Source organism: Chanos chanos, chromosome 5 (genome assembly GCF_902362185.1).
Source record: "Chanos chanos chromosome 5, fChaCha1.1, whole genome shotgun sequence".
NCBI classification, from domain to species: Eukaryota; Metazoa; Chordata; class Actinopteri; order Gonorynchiformes; family Chanidae; genus Chanos; species Chanos chanos.
In genome coordinates this window covers 13,036,805-13,049,309 of record NC_044499.1, presented here as the reverse complement: position 1 = coordinate 13,049,309, position 12,505 = coordinate 13,036,805, and the positions used below count along the sequence as shown (strand labels likewise).

The window sequence follows — 12,505 nt, the reverse complement described above, 5'->3', positions numbered from 1 at the left end:
GCTGAAGATCAAAGACAATCAATAATGTATTCTTAATACAAATGAAGTATTTTTTGGTTCTGCACAAAAGTTCCTATTCAGTCTCCAAGAATCATCGTTGCCAATTAAAACGGTGAATATTAGATTTCTGGTTACACATTGATTAATCGCTCAAGAGGGAACACATAGCAGACAAGAGTAAAGCAGGAAATGTAGGGGGGGGGGGGGGGGGGGGGGGGGGCTGGTATTTGAACCTGAGTGTTTTGCATGATGGAATGGGGTGGAGAGGATCAATCAATTGCATCACACTTCAAGTGTGTAATTGACTGGCGCCCTCAACACAGAGACACAGATGAGTTCATTCGGTGATCACCACACAGACATATGCCAAGTTCACTGCCCTCAATCTCTTTGATTTGGGACTAATCAACTGAGATGGCTAAAATGGCTCCATGGCTTCCTATAGTTTCAAAGCGATTCAGACCAGATGTGGATTAAATTTGGACTGATCTTTTTTATACATATGCACACAGTACTTCAGTGGTTCTGCTCTTTCATTGCAGGTAGTCTATAGCTTACCTCAAAATCTATTATCACTGTAGCACTGCTTCCAAACAGTAAGAAGAGTGGAGCTGAAAATCAAATCCTAAAAATTTGTTTTGCATTTTACAACTGCAAAATCCTGATAAGGAACACCCACAAGACTTCACAAACATTTGCTGCATTAAGCCTTAATTGGCTATTTGGCGATAGTAAGAAATGGTATTTAGTTATTATTCAAATTCTGTTATTACAGTATGAATATGTAACATAGACTATAAACTTGCTACCTTTGCCTATGAATTCCTCTGGACCTCCTGCCCACCAAGTAGATGGCATGTTTGCTGAGGCATGTAAGTTAGAAATGATCATTTTGAACTTCTAGCCTCATTCTGTGTTTCCAAATAAATACACAAAAAGATAAATAAATAGCAAAACTAAAATTGTTGTCTGACTTTAATCTTTGTTCCATTTGTTTATACCAAGAGTCCTATGCCAGTAATCAAGATGACCTGGTTAGAATTCAATCTCTTTGTGTTTGTGTTTTATGCAAACTGTCAGCAGCAAATTGTGAAAAAATAAACTGTTTACAGTTCAGCTGAAAGGATAATCTTGGTCTTACAATATACCTTTCAATCATTGTACCAAAATATATGCTGAGGTTTAATTAAGAGACAGATAAAGAGCTGATGGGACACTGAGTAAATACCATTGGCCAGGTTTACATTATCCTGTTTAAAAATAAATTTAAATAAAGTCTTCTAAGTTTGTGTTTCTGCATATATTAATACATATTTGAAGTTTAAAACAGGATTTGTTTTCTCAATCAATTTATCATTGGTTTTTCGGTCTCCAAAGCTGTTTTTACAGGAAGTAAGCCAACAGATGAGAAAAGAGAAACTTGAGATCTGAGGCATAGCCTATTAGTGGTTATGACAGGAAGCTCTCCCATGCTTAAACCAAAAGTAGACAGCTGTAAATTTCATGGTGAAAGAATCATAATGGAAACCTAAATGCCCTCTAGAGGGTTAACTACTGTTAGTACTTAAATACTTGTATTTTAGATGAACAATCCCTGTCACAAAGCATATACTGCACAGAAAGGAGGCTTCTGGTGATATTTGAAAAGAGCCAGTACCTCCAGAAATCAGAAATGCAGTGAATGACATTTACTGCTGTGAAGAAACGACTTAATTTCAAATGAAGAAAGATATAAAGGTCAGTTCGGATTCCTCACAAATAAAACATAAAGAATCACATTTTCTTCTCATATATTGAACACTTCATTTTAAATAGTATATTTCATATGTTCTCCAGATTTGCTCTGCAGGCTGAGTTTGAGCATTAAATCAGTAAATGCTGGAATCTGTTCAATCTTTTAAGAACTGAGTGAGTCGGAATGCTGCAGGAAAATGTTCCCTTATGAGAACAAAATTCCCAAAATCCATGCAATCCATTTAAGAGATAATGTTATGTAGGAAAAATACATTCACCATCTATGTTAAAATCTTAAAATCAGATTAATCCCGCGAAGTAAATTACTTACTCTTATTCAAGTAAATAGAACTGGATTTTCAGGTTGCAGTCAATACATCATATGTATGCATCGACATAGTACTGATACTATAGCCAGCTTCTTAACAGCACAACGTTATTGAAATTATGAAGTATGAATTTTCAAACATCACAAAAACACTGGTCAACTGGTTCAGACCCGAGGATCAGCCGCACCGCTATCAGTCGAACCATTATCCTTCATTGACTAACAATTACAACGTTACTCGATCACAGAGGAGTGACATCCGTCACCCTTACCGGTAATAAAGCTCCCGTTGCAGAACACCTTTTTCAGAAAAGTAATGTTAAGGTCAGGCAATTAAAGCATGTTACAAGCCCACCCGTTTTCCTTAATGTTAAGGTCAGGCAATTAAAGCATGTTACAAGCCCACCCGTTTTCCGATTCGAGCGCATTCTGACAATTTGACCAAAAAAAAGTTGATATCTGAATGAGTTGAAACAGGAACAAAGGGACATAGGGAGCCGATCAGTCCTGACTGGGGAGATCCCCAGTGTATTCTCTGGCGAACAATGAGACAGTACAACACAGCTGGGTGGTCAGAGCATCGGATGCCACGAACAACCTGGATCAACTTCACGGCTGTATGTGCAGTGGTATTACTCCCTACAGATCAACCAACAATGCAATTGATCAGTTTACACTTTTAATGTATTTTATCCTTTATCGTGGTTAAATGAATACCATCCTCATCTATTCACTCGCACTTGTCTTCTCTTCCCACTGTTCGTAAACGACTGTTTATATTGACAAAGGTGTGAATAAATATTGAACTGAAAGGGTGCGGTAAGCAATACAAAAAAATTGCCGATACAATAAGCATTAGGACTGTGTAATTACGGATATTTCCTTTTGCAGAACGGCCTCTTTACCTTTGTTTAGGTTCCGTTTGTGCTGGTGATCAAATTCATTAGGCTACAAACATCACATTTCCCTTTGGACAGGCAGCAGCGGATTATAATCCTGTGATACTTTTAAATTGTCCGGATGCCCCTTGGACTGCCCACTCAGTCAAACAGACTATATCTCCAGGAGCCGTTTTATCTCTCGTCGCATCTCACAGGAGCGTTACCTCCTCGCCCCCATTTCCAGAAACCTCCGTTGGCTGAGCAGTGTGGCTATGGAAGAATGGTGGTTGATGTCATCGATACTCCCAAGCAGCCCTCCTCCTCAGCACCCTCCCTCATACACACACCCAAATGCGCGTTCCCTCCCTACCATGACGTGATGGAAGGCGCTCTTTCCAATAGCAACAGCATCCTCATCAGCGAAATGTTTTAATTCGCGTATGGTGAGCAAAGGGCATAAAAGGTTTACGTTCAGCTGCAGCTCCACATTTTTAACAAGTCCCAGGTTGGTTGCTAAGGAGATGGATCATGGGTTTAGGCAAACTCCACAGAAACTGATTACTAATCTTTCGGACGCAGCTGTTCCTCCCAGTATACGCCGGGATTTTAAAATGTAAATAAATAAATAAACTTCTTAAATCTACATATGAACTTTGGCTCTTGCCCCATGTACATCATTTCACCTTTGTAACCTTTACTAATCCTTCTGCAGAGCAATGCTTCATGTTCTTGCACCGAAATCAATGTCTGTGGCAGTTTTTCCCAAAAAAACCTTACAGCCCCTGCCCCGAGATTTCAAACCTCAAGCAGATCAAATATTTTTGTGATATGTATCATGCTATTGTAAACGATCATCAAGCTGTTAGGATTCACTGGGTAATCTACAATTTGAATTCTGCAACAGAATTACAGCATTACACCAAAACATGTATTAGGTTGCATGCTGACATATTTAGGTAGGACCCATAAAACTGGCGCATTAACACTCCAAATTGTATGACCTGGTTTTCCAGGTGATGTGTGAATATAGTTAAGACTGGACATAAGGACAAGGTTTGAAGGATTTGATCCAGAATGACCTCAATTTCAGCTGTCTTCACAAGAACCTTCTTTTTTTACATTCTATAATGCAAGTACAAATAATGAAAACCTATTTTCATTGTTTTGTATATTTCTGTTAATCGTTTGCTTTCTGTTTTTTCCAGCATGTTGTTCTACCTATTACTGTTTCAAAGTCTACAGTGTTGCCACAGTTCATATCAGTGGCTTCTTTCATTCATTTTTCATGTTCTGTATCCATGATGGAGAATTCTTGCAGTTTAAGCCTGAGTGTAAGAGTCAGCTGTCATTGAGGCTTATTCAGTCAGTTGAAGTTAGTGTGAAGAGTATTACAGAGGTGTGATTCTGTGTGTTGTCTGTGTGAAAATGAGCGCCATGTGTGCGTAGTTTGGCAGAAGTTGTGGAGCGCTGGTCCCACAGTACCAGCTGTGATGAGTAAGTAACTGAAGAAAAACAACTAAGGAAGGATTAGAAAAAGCGTGCTTTTAAAAAAAAAAAAAAGGCATTTTTTTTAGACCATTATAAATGAGTTATCTGAGCTGTCGCCGAAGATTTACACAGAAATGCTCAATAAGTGATACAATTTTGACATAATGCAGAAAAACAGACTTCCATTTTATATTCGCTTGCCCAGCACAGAGACAAACAACGAAGCTCAAAGTCTACTACATAAACTCCCCAGCTACCAAAAAAAAGCTGTCTTTCCAGACAGATCCTGTAGCTGAAACTGTCACTTTAAGCCATATGAGAGAACATATAATGCTACCATCAGAGCAAATACATATTAGCTCTAGATCTGAGCTGGTCTGAGTCCTTATGATGTGCTGACACTAAAGAATAAAATAAGGCTTTAGAGGCTTATATGTGTTCTTGATATTGCTCATCTGTTTTGGCAGAGCATCCTACCCTTTCCTACTTTAGAAAATAATTTTTTGCTTCATAATCAGGGGAAGGAGCATCAGCTGGACTGTGACTAATATGTGATTGAATGGGAAAGCTGAAGAAATCTCAGGGTAAACTAACAAAGAAAACAGAAATCTCGGAGCGTCATTTTGTTGTTTGTTGAGGATAAACAGAATGGATTTAACTTGTAGCCGTTGGAATTTTCCCCCTCTGTATTAATGCCGAAAAGGTCATGGTTGTTGCTCTGCTCATTCAGACAACATCTCTTGTAGATTACTATGTTCTATTTTGCTCCCTTCTAGAGTCTGTGAGACAAAAAAGCTGTTGTAGTAAACTCGGCAGGTCGTGCTTTCTCATCCACACGCTAGCGAGTTTCATGTTTGTACACACTGACCCCTAGTGGAAATTATGTAAATGACACAGTATCGAGAAAGCGCTTTGGCTATAGACATCTGAAATGTTTAATAATCTATAAAAATAATAATAAAAAGCACAATGCCCGAAGTAATTTCTACAGACATAATATCTTTGGGTTCGAGCCACCATAATTTGCATATTTATATTTGATTTGGCTGTAGGTTGCTCTCTGAGCAAAATCACTGTATAGGGATGGGCTACTAATTGCACAAAGGAGCTCCTTGTCTCTTCAGTATCATCTGCAAGCCCAGCTGCTGAATTCACAAGACAGATTAGCTGAAAAGGCATGAGGTAATCACTGCATGCAAATGGCTATCCTTCTTGTCCTCATACATCTGTGAGAACTGAGCAATATCTAAATTGAATGTAATAGGATATTGTTGTCTCTGCTAAGCATTGTATTGCATATAAATATAACAGCATAAAGATCAATGTAATGATTTAAAATGTTCCACCTGTGTCAGGTGACATTTTGTGAGACATGATGTGAGATAAATGTGATATTTATTATCAACAAATATTTATGTACATGTTATTAGTTTAATTAAAGTGTACCATTTTGTAGACATATTAGATCATTTAATTAGAGCTATTAAGGGACTTCTGTGCCATGAAGTCAGTGTTTCTAAAATGAGGGCTCTATGGACCTTTCAAAAAACTGAAACACGCTCACGCAAACACACGCAAAGGTGCGTGCCTGCCTTGTCAGAAGAAAACACTGGAAGAAATGCATTAAACCTACAAGTCTGTATTAAAAAAAACAATTCAAGTTAAAGCTGGTTTAGTGGCTACCACTAGCCATGCTAGGCAGACATTTAAACTGTAAGCCTGACATCTTCCCTGAAAAATTCTTCTGTAAAGCATTTATGGTTCCATGAATAATACAGCAAACTGGTTTTAATTGACTTGGTTGTGTATCGGGGTCACTTCTCCATGTGTTGACTCTGGGGGTAGTCTCCTTAGGTAAAAAAAAAAAAAAAAAACAGTCTCACAGCAGCCCTCCCTCATTGCCCTGACTGTAAGATATTAGTTTACATTGACTGACTGACTGACTGCAGAGAGAGGAGCTATAGGCACCTAAAATAGCAAAGGAAACGCCACAGTTCCCAGAACATCCCCCTGCTGACGTTCATTGCATGCTATTTATATTTTAACAGCTCATGATACTAAAAGATCAAGTTTCAGTTTTATATATATGTATGTATATATATTTATATATGTGTGTGTATGTATATATATATATATACATTTTAATCCTACAAAGATCAAGCGAGGCTAACATTTTTTGCTCAAGTAAGACGGAGAGAAAATTAGACCACATAGACTTTATATTTTTATGCTGTGAGAATAACAGTGACCGTGAAACATATCCCCCTTGGTATTATCATACTGTTTTAATACTTCATTCCACCACTGGGCAACACATTGATTGTACTTTGTGACTTCTTTAGTATATCATGGAAAAATGTCATACATACGTGGCAGTTGTGCCAACTCTATTCCAGACTGCATGTTCATTACTTGACATTTTGCTCCCTGCAGGGATGCCCAGGAGGCCAGTGGATTTGGATCATTTTTACCTCCACCTCTGCCTCTGCTACACATCTATATTAAGCCTTTGGAATAAGAGCACCATGCTTGTGAGTAATGCCAGCTGCCTGTCATCTGCATCTGTACTCCTATGATGCCAGTTCCTTCTCATTAAATCTAGAACTGTCGTTGGCTATTACACACTTTTAGTTTTTTGGGTTTTTTTAAACTTTGTGTGGAATTCAGAATTTCCTTGTTTGGAAGGAACTGATATGCATTCCAACTTTAAAAATGTTGCACTTCAAGAGGAAAGTTCATCCTTTTGGCACACGAGCTGAAAGTAATACTCACCTTGGCATTTGTCAGTGTGTCAGACACTTTTTGGATCTATCTCTAAATTATTTTGCACCAGAAACACGAACTGGCTGTAATGACCTTAGATGAACTTTAAATAATGAAGTTTTACCATGCCTTTTAAGATTGGAGCGTGTTTCCACATTTAATTCCTAGACAAATAGGCTAAATCGCACAAAGACCTATTTCTAACCAACACACCACCAATCTTCCCATTAGTTTTTGGGTTGAAGCAGTGTCTTGTACTTTAAGACAGGATATAAACGTATTACAGTTTGATCAGCCGTTTAAAAAGCAGTACACAGCTATACTCACCGGATTTCAAAACGTAAACAGCGAACTCTGGCCAATGTAGGCCTGATGACCATACCAGGAAAACAACATCACTTCATTACCCACTGAAATGGGTCCAAGTGTGAGAAAATGGTCATCTTCTCCTTTAATATATTATACTAAAAGTATACAGTTTTGTTTACTTTCAAGATTAGAAAACTGCCTCAGTCCACAGTGTAAATATAAACAAGTCACATTCCTCTCAGAAGCAGAAACCAAGCAGTAACTTGCACTAATGCAATCTGCTACTTAGAATCAGTTCTGATCAAAGCAAACAACAGCATAGAAGCCCCACTCTCTAAACCTGGCTCATGCAGAATTCTGTGACTGTAGCTTTAGAAACTGAGATTACAGAACAGCCCAGGAGAAATACTTGCAATCCAGATATTCCACCAAGACATAACTCATAAATCAAGCAAGGAAGGATTAACAAGAGTTCAGAGATTACATAAGCAATCAACAATATCAATAACTTTGTTTTACATCTTGGACTTAACATGTAATCTACGTAAATGCTCAAACCAGATTATCAAACCTGAGAGAAGGTTTTTATGGATAACACAGACAATCTGGGATCCTGTCTTGGAGCAAACCAATTTCAAGAACAAAAACTGAGACACACCAATGGGATACTTGAATTTTATTCAGGCATCTCAAAACACATTTTTGTCCTGAAGTTACTTTCTTAAATTAAATCAAATCGGATTCTTTGCAAGAGAAAGTCCCAAGTTTTAGAGGTTAAGTAAAGTGTTAGCAATTTCAAAGTGCTTTCACGTGGATGCAAACAACAGGTAGACCAAACAGAAAACTAAAGCTTAGGCGTGAATGAGATAGTGATAATCCTTTGGGTAAAACGGATAATCAGAGACAACAGTAAAATGCATATGTAGCTCACTTTCTTAACCTGAAATCCAGTCTAGTTCGTCAACTCTGTTAATCAGCTCCGCCTCTCAAGATAATAAACTGCATAGATAAACTGAACTCCAGTCGACCAAGAGGAGATGTTCTCATACTGGGTAAAGTGCCAAGTCCTACATATTACGGTCAATACACTGAGGAGTGAAAACCTACAAGCCCATTTCGTTTTCTGTTCTCTCGTGGCAGAATATAGAGATAAAAATGAGCGTTTTTTCCTTAAAGGGTAAGGGGGAGAAAAAAAAAAGCTATTAGTAGACATTCAGGAGGCCAAATGTGGCTTTACAGCATCACTGGCTCATTGTTTAAAAATTAATGCATAACGCCTAAAAAGCCAAAACACGACAATACGAAAATGTAAGGCTTTGATTTGGCACGTTGGGGTTGTTCCTTTGAAGTTATGATAAAATGGGAGAAAAATAAAGAAAGAAAAAAAAAAACACAGCATGTTTTGACCAGTATGATGAGGATAAATTGGAGCAGCAGATAGGAAAGCTGTGCATTGGTGATGTTCCAGCCATAGGCTATATTCACTTGCATTACAGGAGAGACCGCATAAACACACTAGCCTGGCCACTCTTGTTTCTCTCGTGCTCATGCAGTAAAATAGCACAAAAAAAAAAAAAAATTGTATAACTTCTAACAGTAAGAACAGCGCACTTTTATACCTGACCTTAACACAAGCCACCACCTTAAGAATTGAATATTATAAACGAATACAAACAGGCAATGCAAAAAATTGTTTGTTTCCTGCTCTCGGTGGAACAGAGAAGAAACAAAGGGATCAAGGTAAGAAAAGCCTTAGTCAAACCCAAAGCTAACTGTAACTGGTATTTTAGCACTTGAAAGTGTCCCCCCCCCCCCCCTTTTCCTCCCATAACTCCTTTGGACAGAGAGAAGAAAAAAAAAAAACACAATAGAGCACACACATCATCTCAGCCGATAAGTACACACCTTTTCATTATTTGCCATTAGTGACCCGCTGTTATTGCTTTGATTTAGACTAAGCCTGAGAAATGTGACGCTAGGCAAGATGAAGAGAGTCAGGTTAGGATTAGGGGGGAGAGAGAGAAGGAGAGAAGGAGAGAGAGAGAGAGAGAGAGAGAGAGAGAAAGAGAGAAAAGAGGAGATCTGAGTTATGAGAGATGAGATGAGGTCAGTGCAGCTCAATGAAAGCCTCCATTTCCTCCGAGATGAGGCCCTTGTACGGTAGTCTGTGTCTCTCTATGGTTCGTGCTGCCAGACACTGCAGGGTGATGTAATTGAGGGGGTGCAAGGAGTGTCGGCCGCTACTGTGCTCGTCTAGCAGCTCGTAGGCCGTCTTATGCTGCGCGTTGGTGGCGTCAAAGTGAGCCCCAGCCTGCAGCAACAGGCTCATGATCTCCGGGCAGCCGTTGGCGGCCGCGACGTGCAGGGGAGTGTTGTTTTCACAGTCTCGGGCGTCCACGTCCGCCCCGCACTCCAACAGGAGCGCGGTCACGGCCAGGGATGGGAAACGGCCGACCGGGTAACGCCCCACCGACGTGGTCTCTTTATCCACAGCCATGTGTAGAGGGGTGTATCCGCAGCGCGCCCGCGGATTGAGTTTAAGCAGACGGTAGACGGTCTGCTTTTTCAGGTGCTCTTGCTCTGGGCTGCAGTCCAGCTTCTCCAGAAGGAAGATGAGGTGTAAAATGATGGACAGGGCCTTGGTGAACTGAGGCGCCTCTGGTGGGTTATCCCTCTGGGCCACTGCCCGTTCCACCTCGCGTACGCTCTTCCCCAGCACCCCCATCAGGTCCTGGAAGGTAACGCGGGTGGCCAGGGTGCCTTTGGCACGGTCCTGAAGCACAAAAGAGAAGAGCTCAGCGAAGGACAGGAAGCTGCTAGCTGTCATTGGGCTAAGGGGGTCCAGGTTGCTCTGCTGCATGTCCAGGGCGTATTTCCAGAGGCTGATGCAGCGCTCAAAGTTGCCAGAGTCTGCATACACGGCACCCCTGTAACGTATATAGTAGGAGGTATCAGGGTGAGACGGACCCAAAATGCGCTCCCGCACCAGCAAGGCCTGCATGCGCATCTCATCCGGATCGGTTATAAGGGCCTCTAGCTCCTCTGCGCTGCTCACCTCCCGAGCACAGTCATATGCAGGGACAGGAGGACCGGGAGGAGGTTTGCACAGAGCCCCGGCCTTCTCCCCAGGCTGACGCAGCTCCATAGCCCGTCTCCAGTAGCGCATAGCGCCCAGCAAATCACGCTTCTTGTCCACAAAGGTGGCACCCAGAAGCTCAAGAGCATCGATTCGCTCCTCTCTCGAGGCACGGGGCTGATGTACCAGGTACTCTACAATGTTGGTGTGGCCAGTAACACTGGCTGCCAGTAAAGGGGTCATGCCATAGCCGTCTCTCTCCATGCGTGCATTGCACTTCATCAGCATTTTCATTATCTCCAGACTCCCAGATTCAGCACAGTCATGAAGGGCAGTATTACCTTTAACGCTTTTACGGTTGACGTCGGCGCCCCTCTCCAACAGAAACTTGGCAATTTCTCTGTGGCCTTTGTAGCAGGAGATCATTAGACAAGTATGGCCGTGACGATTAGCCACCTCCATATCAGCATGATGCTCAACAAGGTAACGCACAATCTCCAAGTGACCATCAAAGCAAGCGGCTCTCAGAGGAGTTGAGTTCGTCAACGTCGTACTGTTGACAGAGGCACCGTGTTTCAGAAGAGTTCGGACGACAGGCAAATGCCCTGCGGCAGAAGCAGCCCACAGGGGGGGAGCACCTTCAATCGTCTCTCCATCAAAATTAACCGAACCTCCTAACTCGACATTGGCTTTACAGTGTTCAAGCAAGTAGTCCACTACCTCCAAATGTCCATATCGAGAAGCGATCAGGAGCGGAGTGCCACCCTGTGTCTTCTCCTCAGCAAGCGCTTCCAACTCCTCCGGACTTTTGTTGCTCAACAACTTCTGGATAAGTTTCAGTTTACCATCTCTCGCCGCGTTGAACACCGCTGTTGTAATATCCATCTTAAATACATTCAACGTACTTTACCTCCATTAAACCCCAAATTGAATCAAATACCTGGGGAAATAGTCTCCCTTCAAATTTGGAGACGAAACCTTCGCCGAGACCCTGCCTCTTCCCTGCATTTTTCTGCCATTTTAAGGCGATTATCAAAATGGCGTCGACGTTGTTTGACAATTCTATGTTTACCATTTCCGCTTGGCATCTTGGGACATGTAGTTTCACATGGTCACGAAAACACTGCAGAGAATGGCATTTTGTATGTGGATAACATACAATTCCCAGATATCTCAACGATAAATCAGACATGCTACAGACTTCTCATACTTCAGTGGCCCTGGGAGAGGTAGGAATTAGCACCGTTCTAAACCATGGACTGAGCACTTACACCTCTTTAAATTTGAACTACATTCCCATAATGCACTTCTCAGTATTGGGAACATACATTAAACATGAAATTCAGTTTTAGTCGTCATATTCAACTGTTGACTGCCATATCTGCAGTCAGAGACTTACTGACTTGTGTTCATAATTCCTAAGTCAAATCATATCTCTTTTTGACCTTAAAAGGCTACCTTCGTGGACAGCTACCAGCCCAGCCCCTTTCAATACTGTGATAAGAGATATCTTCATGCATACATCAAAATAAATAATTAAATGCAGCATTTGTTGAATGCTGCATTTGAGAGAGGACAATGGATAATGCATTCATAAATCCACGGACACAAGAAAACATTTCATATTTTTTTCTTTTTTATTGTTAGACTATGCATTGTTTGTACACTGTAAAATGATGCAACTGTTGAATCAGCCATCAAACAAGTGAATACATTGCATGAGGAAAAGAAAATCCTTGCAGTATCTTATCTTTTTCCATTTGATTATTAAATCATGAACCAGCAAGTCTTGACCCAAGTAACAATAAGCACTATAAAATATTCACTTGCAAAGAAAAATTCTTTTATAAAAGAAAATACCTTGACAAAAATGACCTCACTTCAATGTTTATACCTTTGGTTGATCAACTAAAAGCAAGCTTTATT

At 40.7% G+C, this 12,505-nt stretch overlaps 1 protein-coding gene across 1 annotated transcript; it reads right to left on the bottom strand.

The window, feature by feature from the left end:
* Window positions 1-8,192: 8,192 nt before the first annotated feature.
* fem1a (fem-1 homolog a) lies at window positions 8,193-11,578 on the bottom strand. Its single transcript, XM_030775505.1, has one exon. It carries the CDS (start codon window positions 11,462-11,464, stop codon window positions 9,611-9,613), a length of 1,854 nt encoding a protein of 617 aa, XP_030631365.1. The 5' UTR covers window positions 11,465-11,578; the 3' UTR covers window positions 8,193-9,610.
* Window positions 11,579-12,505: the final 927 nt, after the last annotated feature.